At 37.2% G+C, this 15,313-nt stretch overlaps 1 protein-coding gene and 1 non-coding gene across 4 annotated transcripts in view; one reads left to right on the top strand and one right to left on the bottom strand.

Moving 5' to 3' along the window:
• Ddx4 (DEAD-box helicase 4) overlaps positions 1 to 15,313 on the top strand; it is a 65,892-nt gene that overhangs the window by 13,351 nt on the left and 37,228 nt on the right. For 2 of the 3 annotated variants that reach the window (XM_055603416.1, XM_055603414.1), the window contains exons 4-6: positions 5,109 to 5,186; positions 6,339 to 6,389; positions 11,462 to 11,521. In XM_055603416.1, coding sequence (XP_055459391.1) covers positions 5,109 to 5,186; positions 6,339 to 6,389; positions 11,462 to 11,521 — 189 coding nt within the window. The remainder of the gene's footprint in view (positions 1 to 5,108; positions 5,187 to 6,338; positions 6,390 to 11,461; positions 11,522 to 15,313) is intronic. The other variant, XM_055603415.1, reaches the window with a different exon arrangement.
• LOC129673781 (U6 spliceosomal RNA) lies at positions 2,462 to 2,565 on the bottom strand. Its single transcript, XR_008719712.1, has one exon. It is a non-coding gene; the product is annotated as a U6 spliceosomal RNA (small nuclear RNA).

Raw genomic sequence — 15,313 nt, 5'->3', positions numbered from 1 at the left:
GCTCTGCAGACCAGGCACAGAGTTCCACCTGACTTTGCTGGGAGTAAAGTCATGCCTTTTTATATAATGTCAGTAGTGTGGGGTGTGAGGCTAAGAAACAGACAGTCATGCCCACCTAGCTTACGCTCTGTATGATATAATCCACGCTGGCCATAAACTCTCCATGTAAATATAGTATAGACAAGTGTTGAACTTGTGATCTTCTTTCCATAGCTTCCTAACTGCTGGTAGTGGAGGCCTGTGCCACCACACCAAGTCATGCCCATGTGCTTTATGCTGTTTTACTTCCTTGGGATAATGAGACAGAGTTAAGTGGACTAGCAGATTGCTTTGACAGGTTATCCACAGCTACTGCTTAATTTAAAATGTCTGTTTCTAGAAATTCATGTGAAAGGAGTGTTAAAATTTTGGAGGTTAGAATATAAGGACTTCCTTGAATGTTGGCTAGCTTTCCTAACAAAAGGTGGTATGGGAACTTTATGTGTTAGCCTATCAGTATTAAGTTTAAGAAGTTATTTTGAAAAGGTTGACGTGTGTGTGTGTGTGTGTGTGTGTGTGTGTGTGTGTGTGTGTATGTATTGTAGTTCTTTTTAAGACAGGGTCTCTTGTAGCTCAGACTGGCTGGCCCTTGAATTTGCTGTCTAGCTGAGTCTGACCTTTTTTTTTTTTTAACATAAGCTGTGAATGATGGTTTATATGCCTTTCTGGGTGTTATCTTCCTCAGAACTCCAGCTCCTTGCCTTCTAGCACATAGTCATCTGCTTGACCAGACTAGCCTGGTCTTGAGGCAATACAGGCAAGAAGCTTGCCCTGCTGGAACTGCTTCTCCAGGAGACTGCTGATTTTGGTGTTATTTTTTCTGTCATCATCTTTCTTCTGAGTTTTCTTTGATTGTTTTTGTTTAAAATCTCTTGACTCCTCAGGAGTCAGCTTGAACCCCTTCCTGCAGCCTAGGGGGAGTGCATAGTGGTACACCCTGAGATTGGATGTGGGGAACTTTTGCTAGGGCATCCAATAATGAGCTTGTCCACACCAAGACACTGGTGAAGAACTGTATTGTGCTTATTGACAGCACACCTTACCAACAGTGGTTCAGGGGTGACCTTAAACTCCTTGTCTTCCTGCCTCCACCTCCCAAATGAAGCAGTTGCAGGCACACATCACTATGCTTGGCCAAGGATGGGTTTTAACATACTTTTAGAACTATCAACACTTGTAATTGTGATGGATCCTGTAAGTCTAGTACTTGGCAGGCTGTGGCAGGGGGATTCTCAGTTTAAGGCCACCCTGAGCTGCAAATAGAAACTAGAAACACTTGGGTTTAGTGGATAATGATAGAGCAAAATAGCTTTATTTTCCCAAAATTAATAGAGTTGATATTAAAGTGCTGAAAACATTTTGTACTATGTTTTATTATAAGTCAACAACATTTTATTAAAAATTTATGCTAATTTTAATCTTTATGAACCTTTTTTATCTTTCAAGGCATAACATAGCTAAGACTGTTTGATAATTTTAAAATATCTAACACTCATCCTTAAATTTTTCTTTTGAAAAACTTTATAGACTTTTTCAATTGCTGTCACAATTAAAGTATTTCATTTGACTGTTGGAAAACCTAATTTCTTATTTATATGCAAGCACAAATTTGAATTTTATATTTGAGTATTCTTGCTACTAATTGTTAACAATTTATTTTTCAAATATTAATATGCATTTTGTTTTTAAATATCTACATATTAACATACAATGATGATTTGGATCATGTAATTGATGGGTTCCCCTTCCCAGTTTTAAAGACAGAATTTTACTTTGTAGCCCTACTTGCCTTGTACTTTTGTAACCAGACTGGCCTTGAGCTTGAGTGATCCTCTTGCCTCTGCTTCATAAATGCTAGGATCAGACACATGTGCCACCACACTCAGCTATTTTGAGCTAATTAATCACGTACATGAGATAAACAGTTAAAATATTGGTTTTGCTAGTTCCTACTAACAGTAGAAATAATATCTTAGTATTTAGGAGAGAATTAGCAATGTAGCTGTATCTTCAAATTTTCAAGCAATTATGTGATATGAAGTATAGTATAGTAGAAGTCTATACTTTCAGGGATCTTTTTATTCCTTTCTTTTAGTGCTGAGATTAAAGATATGTTTGCCATGTCTGGCCTCAATAGTACTTTTTGTTTGTTTATTCTTTAAATGTTTTATTATTATTATTATTTATTACAATTTATTTGCTTTGTGTCCCGGCAATAGCCCCCTTCCTCATCTCCTCCCAGTCACACCCTCTCTCTTCCTCCCCTGTCCTTCTCCCCTAGTCCACTGATTCAGGAGGACCTCTTCCCCTACCATGTGACCCTAGCCTATCAGGTCTCATTAGGACTGTCTGGATTTTCTTTCTCTGTGGCTTAGTTAGGCCACCCCACCAGGGGGTAGTGATGAAAGAGCCAGTAGTTAGTTTTAAATATGAATGCTTCACAAATTTGAGAGTCATCCTTGTGCAGCGGCCATGCTAACCTTTGTATCATTCCAATTTTAGTATATGTGCTGCTGAAGTGAGAACTTAATAGTACTTTTTCAGTGAGAAAATGACCAACATTACAGATTTTTTTCATAGGTTATTTTCATGTTTTAGGGTGAAATACACAATGATTTTTTTAAAAAATCGGAACTCTAATCTAGGTGTAATGGTGCACATCGATAGTCCCAGCACTAAGGAAACTGGGCAGCATGTGGGTTCAAACAAATCCAAGCATAGTAAGACCTGTCTCAAACCAAACAAAACAGATTCTTCTTGGCTGGATGCCAATAACTTAAAAAATTGTCTCTGTGCTATATGTAATCCAGAAGTTCACAGACTCATGAATATAATGTCTTTTCCTTACACCTGATCTAGCATTTTATATAGTTTAAACTTGGCAGTGGTTTTTGAACTTGCATAGCTCAATTAGTGTTAATATGCTTTTGATTTGATTCTTAGAGTTAAAATGCAACATCTTGATTAGCTTTTCAAGTTTTTCAAATGATGGCTAAGTTACTTTAAGTTCTTGAATTACATACAATTATTAAGATATGAAAATACACTTGGCACATGTAATTAACACAAGGTTTTAGGAGTTTTAAAGATTTACTTGAACATCTTAGGTAAGATGGTTTATTAGGGATCACAGAGAATGCACTTTCCTAGGTGTAGCTTAGATTTGGATGTCTCTTGTTCCTTTCTATTCCAGGTAGAGAGGGTGGTAAGATGAGGGGTGTGTGTGTGTGTTTATATGTTCAAAATACACTGTATGAAATTCTCTAAGAATTAATGAAAATAGTATAAACATAACAAACTATGCTCCTTGTCATGGTATCTCTGACCTTAAGATTGTCTTTCTTGGGATAAATTGTGTTACCCTGGTTGGTCCAAAACTGCTGGGCTCAAGGGTTGAGGCTCCTGTCTCAGCCTGCTATGTAGTGGGAACTACAGGTGTGTCCTACCAAACCTAGCTGGTTCTTAAGTTAGTGATGGAGAAACACGAGTAGTTTGCTGTTAGGAGCGTGGAAGAACTTTGCCTGGTTAGAGTGTTAGAGAAGACGTCACAGAAGAACTGATCTTTAGAAGGATGAAATTTTAATAGGAAAAATAGGAGAGCATGGACACCATACCAAAAGGAACAGCATATAAAAAGGTACAAAATACTAGATGTTCAAGTGTGGAAATGGGGTTACTTAAAGATGGCTCATTTGTTACTGTGAGTCTGATGTCCTAAGTTCAATTTCCCAATTCCAGGGTGGAAGGAAAAGGTAAACTGAAAGCTGTCTTTTGACCTTTGCATGTGTGCCATGACTTGCATAAGTCTGCACTCGTGCCACACACTTACCACAGAAACACACACAACATCAACAACAAATTAAGGGTGGTGTCACATGCCCTTAATCTCAGTACATAGAAGTAGAGGCAGGTGGATCTCTTGAGTTTGAGGCTACCCTGGTTTACATAATGAGTTCAAGGCCAGCCAGGGGCTACATTGTGAGACTGTCTCAAGAAGAGAACAAAAGTACAGTTCTGGTGAGGTGGTTCAGCAGAAAAGGGTGGTTTTTGTTAAGCCTGACAACCTAAGTTCGATTTGTGGTGGAAGGAAAGAATCCATCCTCTGATCTTCAAATGTGTTGCTCACACACAAAATAAGTATAAGAAATGTTTCTAAAGTGTGCAGTTTGGAAATAATAGCCATACTAGAGAAACAAACAATAGAACAATACAATAAATAATAGAGCAATAAAAACACAAAATAAAATACAAAATTTTCAGTAGTGAAGAATATCGTGTGAGCTGAATATAATGTCTTGGTCTGTTGGGGTGAGGAGGATTCAATATAGAGAAATCATAAAGCAAACTCCTGATAAAGGTAAAACAATAGGTAGAACTTATATTTTACTACTAATAGGTTTATGATTTTTACTTTGGAATCATGACTTGATGAATAAATAAATAAAGTTTGCAAATATATTATTATTTTAAGTCCCTTTACTATTGTTTTTTCCCGCTGTAAAAGTCATCTAACCCTAAATAAAGTTCATCCCTATTTTTTAAATTATTTTTATTAATTATAGTTAATTTACTTTGTATCCCCCCCATACCTCCCTCCTCCCCTCCCTCTTCCCCACCCCTGTCCCTCTCCCAGTCCACTGAAAAGGGAGGTCCTCCTCCCCTTTCCCTCTGACCCTAGTCTATCAGGTCTCATCAGGAGTGGCTGCATTGTCTTCCTCTGTGGCCTGGTAAGGCTGCTCCCCCCTCAAGGGGAGGTGATCAAAGAGCTGGCCAGTCAGTTCATGTCAGAGACAGTCCCTGTTCCCATTACAGAGGCCACTTGGATACTGAACTGCCATGGGTTACCTCTGTGCAGGCGTTCCAGGCCATCTCCATGAATGGTCCTTGGCTGGAATATCAGTTTCAGAAAAGACCCCTGTGCCCAGACTTTTAGGATCTGTTGCTGTCCTTGTGGAGCTCCTGTCCTCTCCAGGTCTTACTATCTCCCACTTCTTTCATAAGATTCTCTGTACTCTGCCCAAAGTTAGAATTTTACATGTTAAGAAGTTTAACTTTCTAAACTTTTTCAGATATTGGCGAGTCTAGTAAAAGAGAGAATGCACCTACAACTGGTGGCTTTGGAAGAGGAAAGGGTTTTGGAAACAGAGGTAATTACTTGTAATACCTTACAACCAAAATTTTATTGCTGGGAAGACCTTTATATTTGGCTCAACTTGAGGATGTTAGGTAACACATATATCATGTGTATAAATTGAACAACTGCTCCAATAACTGGCTAGTTCTTATATTAAACCCAATTGTAGCACTTTATAATATAGTTTAGATAATGATTGACAGGCATTCCATATTGATATTTAATTTTAAGGTATGTATCCCCAAGTATTTTTTCTATGTGTGAGAGAGTCAGACAGACTGGGGTGTCTCGTTATGCTGCCCAGGTAGGTATCTAACCCATGAACTCAAGTGATGCTCTATAATTAGCTTCCAAGTAGCTGGGGCTACAAGCATGTATCACCATACTAGCTCCTTGAATATTTTAGCATTCAGGAACATTTTAAGAGTCAACAGATTTTTGGAGACGGCTCTCTCACTGAACCTGTAGCTCATTGATTTGGCTAGACTGCCTAGCCACTAAGCCCCAGAGATCTTTCTGTTCTTGCTTCTTCAGTGCAGGAATTATAGATACATACCGCTTTTTCATAGTGGTGCTGGGGATTGAACTCATCATCAATTGAGCCATCTCCTCAGCCCCAAATTAAAATTTTTTGTTATTGTGAATAAAAAATAAATAATGGTTATAATGATAACATACTATTGTCTTGCCTGTGTATATAAGGAGGAATATAAGATGTTTGACATAACATAAAATTTATTGAAACAGTTTTTAAACTTAATAGAGCTGATACTCTGATAGAGGCAGAAATTCTAGTGTAATATGAATTAGCTGTAATTCCATGTCTGTATACAAAGTTGAATATAGTTTATCTCATTTTGAAGGGTCATCATAACTGGTTGTCCCTGAAAGACTTTTTAAAAAGATTTTATTTATGTGTATGTGCATTTTGTGTGTGTTTCTGTGCACATGGTATGGGTGTCAGGTTCCTTGGAGCTGGAATTACAGGCATTTATGAGCCATCTGATGCTGAGTGCTCGATCTGAACCCCTGCTTTTGTGACAGGGCAGTAAGTACTCTTAACTATCTCTCCAGTCTTGAAAAACTTTTTTTTTAAAGAAAGAAAACTATAAAGGTAAAGGAAATTTTTTCAGAAATTTGCAGCTTCTTTTTATATTTTATATAGGTTTTTTAAATAACAAGTTTGAAGAAGGTGATAACTCTGGTTTCTGGAAAGGTAAGTTGTGTTTTTGTGGCAACTTTAAAAACTACGCTATTGGAAGCACATACTAGAGAGATTCAGATTGACAATTTTACTCAAGTCCAGTCGTAAGTTATAGTATGCACAGTTTCATGAAGCAGCTTTAGAGATGTAGTACGTAGATACAGAATTCAGGCATCTTTTACTTGGCATTTTTGCCAGCCTCCTTAGTTAATCTATGGAGTATAACCTTTGGAAATTGTTATATCTGTAGAAAAGGGGATAGGAAGTAGAAAAAGTAAGTCAAGAATTAAAACTCCACTGTAGGGTAAATGTAGCTGCTGCTACACTTGATGACCTGAGTTCAATCTCCAGGACCACATGGGGGAAGGAAGATGACTGAGTCCTGAAAGTTGCCCTCTGACCTCCGTGTGTGTCCTGGGTATATGCCATACATACTCCACACATATATATGCAAAATTTATGTTTAAACTCAAGTAAGTATAAGAGGAAGTTGATGAAAAAGTGAATCTCTGCTATAAGTTAAAAGCATGTCTAAGGTACTAAAGCTTTGGGGAAGTAGCATGATGAGAACAGAATGATGTTATCAGAAGATTGACATTGCTTTGTCAAGTCTGATTGACAAGATTTGTGTGGTGTCTTCGAACTTGTATATTAAAAAGCATCTCTAGTCATTCTGATTTTTTTTTTTAACCACTGATCTATGGAATGTTCCTGACATTGAGTTCCAAAGTTTATGGACTTCTTGGCCTTTCTTACCTGCTAGTTAGTGATACCAAAACAAATTAGTCATCCTAAGCTGGTGATAGCTCTGTAGGATGGAGGCCATCCATTTTGTGGGCTATTTAGGCTGTCAGTAAAAGAACTAAGATTTGTGGCAAATATTTAATAAATGTCATTTCTTCATTAGGTGTTTGAGATTGGATTAGAGCTCAGTGGCAGTCTAGTATGCACAAGACCCTGGGTTCTATCCCCAGCATTTGGAGGAAAGAGAATGGGACCTTGTTAGAGTATATACTTTGATTCCCAGTCAAAACCAGGATTAAACACAATCTCTAAAACTCCTAAAATTGAGATCAGGTAATTTGTTGCTTTTGAGATGTGGGCTTGTTTTGTAGCCCAGGATGGCCTTATGGCAGCTCTGCCTCAGCCTTCTGAGTGCAGTGCTGGGACTACTAGCCAGCATACCCGGTTTAAGATTTGATTGTAGTGTACCAATTAAGATGGTTTCTTTCAGCCATTGCTTTTAACCCTGCCCCATTCAAGAGAAAACCTATATAACGTAGAATTAGTGTTCATGACGAAAAAAATCTTGAAGAAATTTTTCTAGTGAGGCATGGTGGTGAACATCTTTGATTCCAGGGAGGCAGAGGCAGGCAGATCTCTGTGAGCCTAGCCTGATCTAAAAGTCCAGGAGAGCCAATGCTGCACAGAAAAACTCTGTCTCAGAAAAAAACAAAAAAAAATTTCTCTAGTTTTGGGGTACTTTTGTTTCAATCTATTAATTTTAACCTATTTACTAGTTATATTGTGTTTTCTTATTTAGTGATAAAAGCAACTTAAGGGAGTTTGTTTCAAGAAGAACATAGTCCATCATGCGGGAAGGCATGGCAGTGGGAAGGTGACATGGCTAGATGCACACACAGTGAGCGAGATAGATACTGATGCCGCTCAGCTCACCTTTTCCTTTTATGTTCAGTTCAGGACTTCAGCACATGAATAATGGTAGCCACATGAAGGGTGGATCTTCTTTCATCCCTTAAGCCTCTCTGGAAACATTCTCAGAGATATGCCCAGTGTTGGGGTCTTACATGATTCCAAATCTAGTCAAGCTGACAATGAAATCTAGCCATTATAATAATCAAGATAGTTTCCATCTAACCACAAATTTTCTACTTTTCCTTTTAAATTCATTCTAGCATTCATGGGTCAAATAATAGAAGAGCAAAAATCAAGTTTTCATTATGGTAAAGGTTTCCAAAATGGCTTTTGCTTTAGGCTCTTTGTTTTCATTCTTACTTCCTCCCAAAGGATAAAAATGACATACAGGGATCAAGTCCCTTTAGTCTCAGGCTTGTAGACAAATCCAGTGACAGGTTTAAGATCACCATGGCAGCTTTTGCTAAACACATCTAGTGTTTTATGGCTCTTTTCCCCACTTGGAATATTGAGGTGATAATGGCCAAATATTCCAAATATTTTGGAGTTGGGTGCCTGAAATTTGAGAACCAGGTTTTTTTTTTTTTTTTTTTTTTTTTTTTGGCTTTCAAAGGCTTCCCATTTTACTTAGTTACTAGCTTTCCAAATTTATTACAATTTATTCATTTTATATCCCATCTGTAGCCGCCTTCCTCATCTCCCAACTCCACCCTCTCTCCCTCTTCTCCCATGCCCCTCCCTCAGTCCACTGGTCCACCTCCCCTTTCATCTGACCCTAGCTTATCAGGTCTCATCAGGACTGGCTGCATTGTCCTCCCCTGTGGCCTGGTCAGGCTGCTCCCTGCTCATGGGGAGGTGATCAAAAAGCAGGTCACTGAGTTCATGTCAAAGACAGTCCCTGTTCCCCTTACTCGGGAACCCACTTGGACACTGAACTGCCGTGGGCTACACCTGTCCAGAGGTTCTAAGTTATCTCCATGCGTGGTCCTTGTTTGGAGTATCAGTCTCAGAAAAGACCCCTGGGCCCAGATTTTTGGATTCCATTGCTCTCCTTGTTGAGTTCCTGTCCCCTCCAGGTCTTTCTATCTCACCCTTCTTTCATAAGATTCTCTGCACTCTGCCCAAAGTTTGGCTATGAGTCTGATATTTAACTTTTTTAAAAAAATATTTTTCTCTCTTTAAAATGAGGATTATAGCCACTGGACAAAGTTTGTGATGGTTAAAGTTAAGGAAGCAAGACAAAAATGGATGTGATGGCATGTTTTCCAGTCTTAGCTGTAGGGACACTAAGATAAGATAATCAGGCCAGGCATAGTGGCTCATCCCTTTAATCCCAGCAATTGAGAGGCAGCGGTAGGTGGATTTCTTTTTGTTTTAAGGCCAGCATGGTTCACATAGAGAGTTCCAGGACAGTTTAAGCAACAACAAAAAAACAAAAAACAAACAAACAAAAAAACCCAGCAAAACAAAAAGATAGGAATATTACTTACGCATAGAAGTTTAAGACTATCATGGCAAATGTATTTAGACTCTGTTTCTAAGTAATAGGAAAGAGGCAAAAAAAGAATTTAGAATTAATTAATTATTAATTTTAAATATCCCTTTAGAATAGTACCAGGTTATACATGACATCATTTTTATACCATGCAATTCATATGTTGTAAGTATTTAATTATACTTAATTTCCATTTGTGCTTGGCTTTATTATCGTCTAGATCCACAAAGATCACTTTTATTTTAAACTTTTTTCTAAACAGTTAATTCACAAGAAATTACAAAAATAGTATAGACTTAGTTTTCATCCAAATTCACCTAATGGCATTTATTCTATTTTACTTCTTAAAGTGATCAAAATATTTACATGTTTGCTTTAGGGGAATAATTGACCAAAGGTAGTGCAAGACGTCTTTCGGTTTGCCAGGCACTAAGGTGATCTAGAGTCTATTTTCCTCAAAGGCAGTATGTGTTAGCTCATTCATTATTTCAGAGTCAGTCTTTCTAAAAGCCCTTTCTTTCTCAGTTATCTTTCTTAAATCTTCTTTTTGAGAAAGCTGTGTTAGATGACTCTGAGAATATATGCTGACTGCATCTGAAGACCTTATCCTGGTCTGTGGCCCTGCTGCAAAGGGGAGCTCTGTTTGTGGTGTGTGCTGATACCAGAACCATGTGGAAGTCCATAATTCATCTAATAATGAATTCATTATTAGACCAAATAAGCTACTTTCACAGTGATGCTGATGACTGCAGATGCACAGTTGAGAAAGAGGCACATGGAAGGCTTCTATGACAACCCTTACCTCAACCCCTGGCCCTCCCCCAACAAATAGTAACAGCCTAGACAGGAAGCCATTCAGAGAGAACTCTTAAAAATTGTCATAGGATGCTGGAGTATCAACCTCGACAGTAGATGACTTCCAGCGGGGGAACAGGAGGGAAAGGACTCGCCTCCATTTAGGGAGCCAGCCACTGAGAGTTTGACCATACCCTGGTGAATATATAGATAACACAAACTGAATTTTTTTTTCCTGAGGGGATAGGTAAAAAGGGTATTGGGGACAAGGGAAGGACTCGGAAGTGAATGTGGTAGGGGTGTGTAATATGAAATCCCCAAAGAATCAATTAAAACATTATAAAAATATGCTAACTACTAAAGCTCAAATAGTCAAGGAGAGGCCTTCATGTAGGTATCAGGATCATTTGTTTGTTTGTTTTTTCAGGATCATTTTTTAAATATAAAACAACTTATTAATTAGATGGTTACTTTGTGCAGGAGTTTAGGTGATAGCCTATAAGCTGTTAGGTCACTTGACATCATTGCTCTTCATTTAAAGTTCTTGAATACCGGACATCAGTGACATGTATAAGATACCTTGAAACTACGCAAATACAATTTTTTAGAACCTTTGGAGTGCTAAGAGTTACATTAATAACATAAAAGTTTTAAGGTTTAAAAAATTGCACATTCCTTGTTCTCACGCAGCAGTTGGAGAATAAACTCTGGGAAAGGAGCTTAGGTGTTTATTTTCACCGAGTTCATTTGCATATCCATCAGTGTAGTGGTTGATCCTCATACACTGTTCAGAGAAGCCCCTGAAGTGTACTTGTAATGTCATTAAAACAGAAAGGCCATTGAGTAATTGAGTTACTTAATTAGGAAAAATGAGAAAAACTTTGCATGGATTTAGGAAAGCACCACTCTCTAGCGTTAAGAATGGCAAATTATTGAAAAAGAAATGATGACATTTTAAAAAGCTATTCTATATAGACAGTTTACCCTGAACAATGTTTTTATGTTTCTGTTAAAATTATTTTAAGAATTACAATGTTTATGTTTCAACCTGAAAAATGTTCCTATTGCAGTTGTGCTCTTAGCTCTTTCATTGTTAAAGTTACCTAGATGCTATTCATATGTTGCATTTCTATTTAAGAGTCTAATAATGACTGTGAAGAGAATCAGACTCGGAACAGAGGTTTTTCCAAGAGAGGCGGTAAGGACAATTCTTTGAACAATTTGTTCGTAAGACAAAAATAAACTGACAAAACTGACTGTAGAAGGACTGAAAGAAAAGTAATGAAAACCTTTAAGAAAAATATGTTGTTATATGCTTCCTGCTTCTAATACTGGAGCATACTAGGTCCACCTCATCTACCCGTCCTCCTCTGATGTCATTGGTTATCTGGTTTTTCCCTAGGACCTCAAAAATGCCATAATTTATGAAAGAGGAATTTTTAGTGTCTTGTCATTTACAATTTAGATGAACTGAGAATGTATTTGTCTCTGAAAAAGGTCGTTGGAAATTTGGGAGAGGCAAGAAATTGCAAATACATTATAATTTTTTTGTTGTTCAAAGTCTCGGGATAGTTCACCATGCCTTGTTAATTCTACCACTAACAAATTTGAGGTGAGATGGTACATTCATACTTCTTGAATATATAGACAGACATGTTAAAAAAGCAGCAGCAATACCTTAAAAAACAACCCAGTGAACTTAGGATAGAATGAGTACTCACCTATGCACATCTGTGATAAAGGCTTTTCTGTTTGGAATGTCATGATGCTATGACTTGGGAGCATGCTTTCTTTAGCCCTTGAAATAGATAACTTACTGTCTGAACAGAAGGCTCTCCTTCCTTCACTAGTGAAGCTAATCACTCAATTTCAGATTGAAGAAAGGCTGTCTCCCAAATTAAGCCTTATAATTTTGCAAAGGTGTAAAAGTGGAGAAAAAAATGAAAATAAACACATCTTTTAGCATTGATTCTTTTTTTAAAAAAACAATGCTAGTCATCAAACCCAGGGCCTGTTGTACCCTCTAGGTTACCCCCCACTGACTACATCCCTAGCCTTGCTTCTCTTCCTTCTGTTTCTTTCTCTTTCCCCACCTCTCGTCTTCCTCTTTTCCTTCCTCCCCCATTCTTCCTGCTCCTCTATTTTTCTTCTCTTCTTCTTCCTTCTTCACCTCTTCCTCCTCCTCCTCTTCTCTCTCTCTCTCTCTTCTTGGTTCTTTGAGACAGAGTTTCTCTGTCCTGGAACTCACTTTGTAGACTAGGTTGACGTCTACTCACAGAGATCCACCTGCCTCTCTGCCTCCTGAGTGCTGGGATTAAAAGTGTGCACCATCGCCCAGCTTCCTTCTGTTTCTTACAACCAGGTTTTTGATGACAAATGTGTGGAAAAGATTATTATATTTTAAATATTCTGATTGTTTTCTGGAGAATGGTGAATGTCTTTGTGTTACTATTACTAAGTCTGATTAATTTATATTTAAATGAGGAAATCGGAAGTCATTTGGAGCAGTATGTTTTTATTTCTGACTTACAAGCAGTATGGGATGATTAGCTGGGGTATAGACATTTTCTAGTGTATTCTTGATTCCTGTTCTTTGTAGACACACACACATTTTAAAAGTAGGAAGCTAGCACATAGCCACTTGGCGAATATGTGTGTATGTGTGCTTTTTTGTGGTATGAGAGAATACACCATTGTGAGGTAGCTCAATACTTAAAAACAAAACAAAACAAACAAACAAAAAAACCCTGAACACCTAAATTTACTCACCACATCTAGGTTAAGAAATAGAAATTACTAGCACCTCAGAAAAACCCACCTTTCATATTCATCTTTACTCACTGACAATGGCATCCTGTAGGTTAATTTTATTTTGACTTCTAAAAGGATAATTTTGTCTATTTTTCTGCTTGATACAAAGGAACTAATACAGGAGATGCTGTTTTGTTTTTTGCTTCCGTTAAATATGTTATAAGAGCCATTCATGTTATTACTCCTTCGATCATTAACATTGCTGGAGAGTATTCTTTTTTTCTTTCTAATAACAAGTATTGGAGTTGTTTTCAGTTTGGGCTACTATGGAAGTGATGTTGTGAAGTTCTAGTGTTGTATTATTGGTACTGGGAATAGAATTGCTAATTAATAGGCTATGGGTAGTTTTATCTCTAAAAGTTATTATAAAACATTTCACAGAGTTAATAATACTAAGATATATTCTCTCAAATCTATATGATTTGCACTTTCCCTTTTCATTTGAATGGTTCTACTGAACTGTTATTGAACCTCACTATACTTTTTGGTTTGCATTTATTTTTTTTTTATATATAAAGTAGGAGTCAAAAGCAGAAAAGGTAGCTCAGTGGATAACAGTGTTTACTGTACAAGCTCCTGTGTTTTTCTAGTCACAGTTTTTTGGCTTTCATTATGAAGTCCTTAAACACTTTCTACATTTGAGATCTTGATACTTGGTGATGCATACCATTTTTCATTGAATTAATACTTCATATTTTATATACTTAACCAGTTGATTTCAATATGTTCACTCTATTGTACAATTTGGCTAATTCTAGAACATGGAACAATGTTATTCCTTTCTGAAGATTGTTGCCAGATATTATCAGAAACTGATGCTTATGAAATATAGACCATATCCCTTCTTATCTTCAAATTCAAGACTCTGTTTTCCCTCTAGAATGTTACTGTCTGAGCTGTAGGTATAGCTCAGTGGTAGAGTATATGCATAAGGCCCGAGTGTGATTTCCTAGCATTGCTCTCCCCAGATGATAATGTTACTTTAAGAAGCGACACTAAAAGTAGCTAATTTTAAAATATTTTGGTGCATTGGACGTAGGAGAAAACAAGAAACAGGACAGGAGCCTACCACAGAGGGCCCCTGAAAGACTCTACCTAGCAGTGTATTAAAGCAGATACTAAGACTCATAACCAAACCTTTGGCAGAGTGCAGGGAATCATATGAAAGAAGAGGGAGTTTGTATCACGTGGAAAGGATAGGAGCTCCACAAGGACCAAATATATCTGAGCACAGGGGTCTTTTCTGAGACTGACAGTCCACCAAGGACCATGTGTGGATATAACCTAGAACTTCTGCTCAGATGAAGCCCATGGTAGCTCAGTAACCAATTGGTTTCCCATAGTAAGGGGAACAGGGACTATTTCTGACAGGAACTCAATGGCAGGCTCTTTGACCTCCCCATCCCCCAAGGGAGGAGCAGTCCTGCTAGGCCACAGAGGAGGACTTTACAGCCAGTCCTGAAGATACCTGGTAAAACAGGGTCAGATGAAAGGGGAGGAGGTCCTCCCCAATCAGTGGACTTGGAAAGGGGCAGGGAGGAGATGAGGGAGGGAGGGAGTGTTTGGGAGGGAATGAGGGAACGGAATACAGCTGGGATACATTGTTAATAAAATGTAACTAATAATAAAAAAATAAGATAAAGAAAAAATGATTAAGTAAAAACCTAAAATATTAGATACCACAGATAAACAAAACTATATTATAAAACTATAGCAATTCTTAATATTATGAAGTGGAACATAATTTTCACTAAGCCTGAATAAGGTGCAAGCTGCTTATTTACACTCTGTGTCATTTACACAATACGAGAATTAAAATAAGAATTGTAAAGGTAAAAAAAAGTATTTTAATGACTCAGAAAAGTAAGGAGTACTCTGTTATAAACACTTGTGTATGGATACCTAGGTTTAGCAAGCACATTTTACTGAATTTCTTTCAAAACCTGGAAAAACGTAGAATTATGGGATGGCAAAGGATGGTTCTACTTTATATATATATATATATATATATTTATATATTCTACTTTATATATATATATAAAGTATTTTATATATTCTACTTTATATATATATAAAGTATATATAAAGTTCTACTTTATATATATATATAAATATATAAAGTATATATATATATATATAAAGTAGAACTTTATAAAGTTCTACTTTATATAAGTTTTTA

This window comes from Psammomys obesus, unplaced genomic scaffold (genome assembly GCF_907164565.1).
Source record: "Psammomys obesus unplaced genomic scaffold, mPsaObe1.curated_primary_1811, whole genome shotgun sequence".
NCBI lineage: Eukaryota > Metazoa > Chordata > Mammalia > Rodentia > Muridae > Psammomys > Psammomys obesus.
The sequence above is the reverse complement of the archived record's forward strand: the minus strand, read 5'-3'. Positions and strand labels throughout refer to the sequence as shown.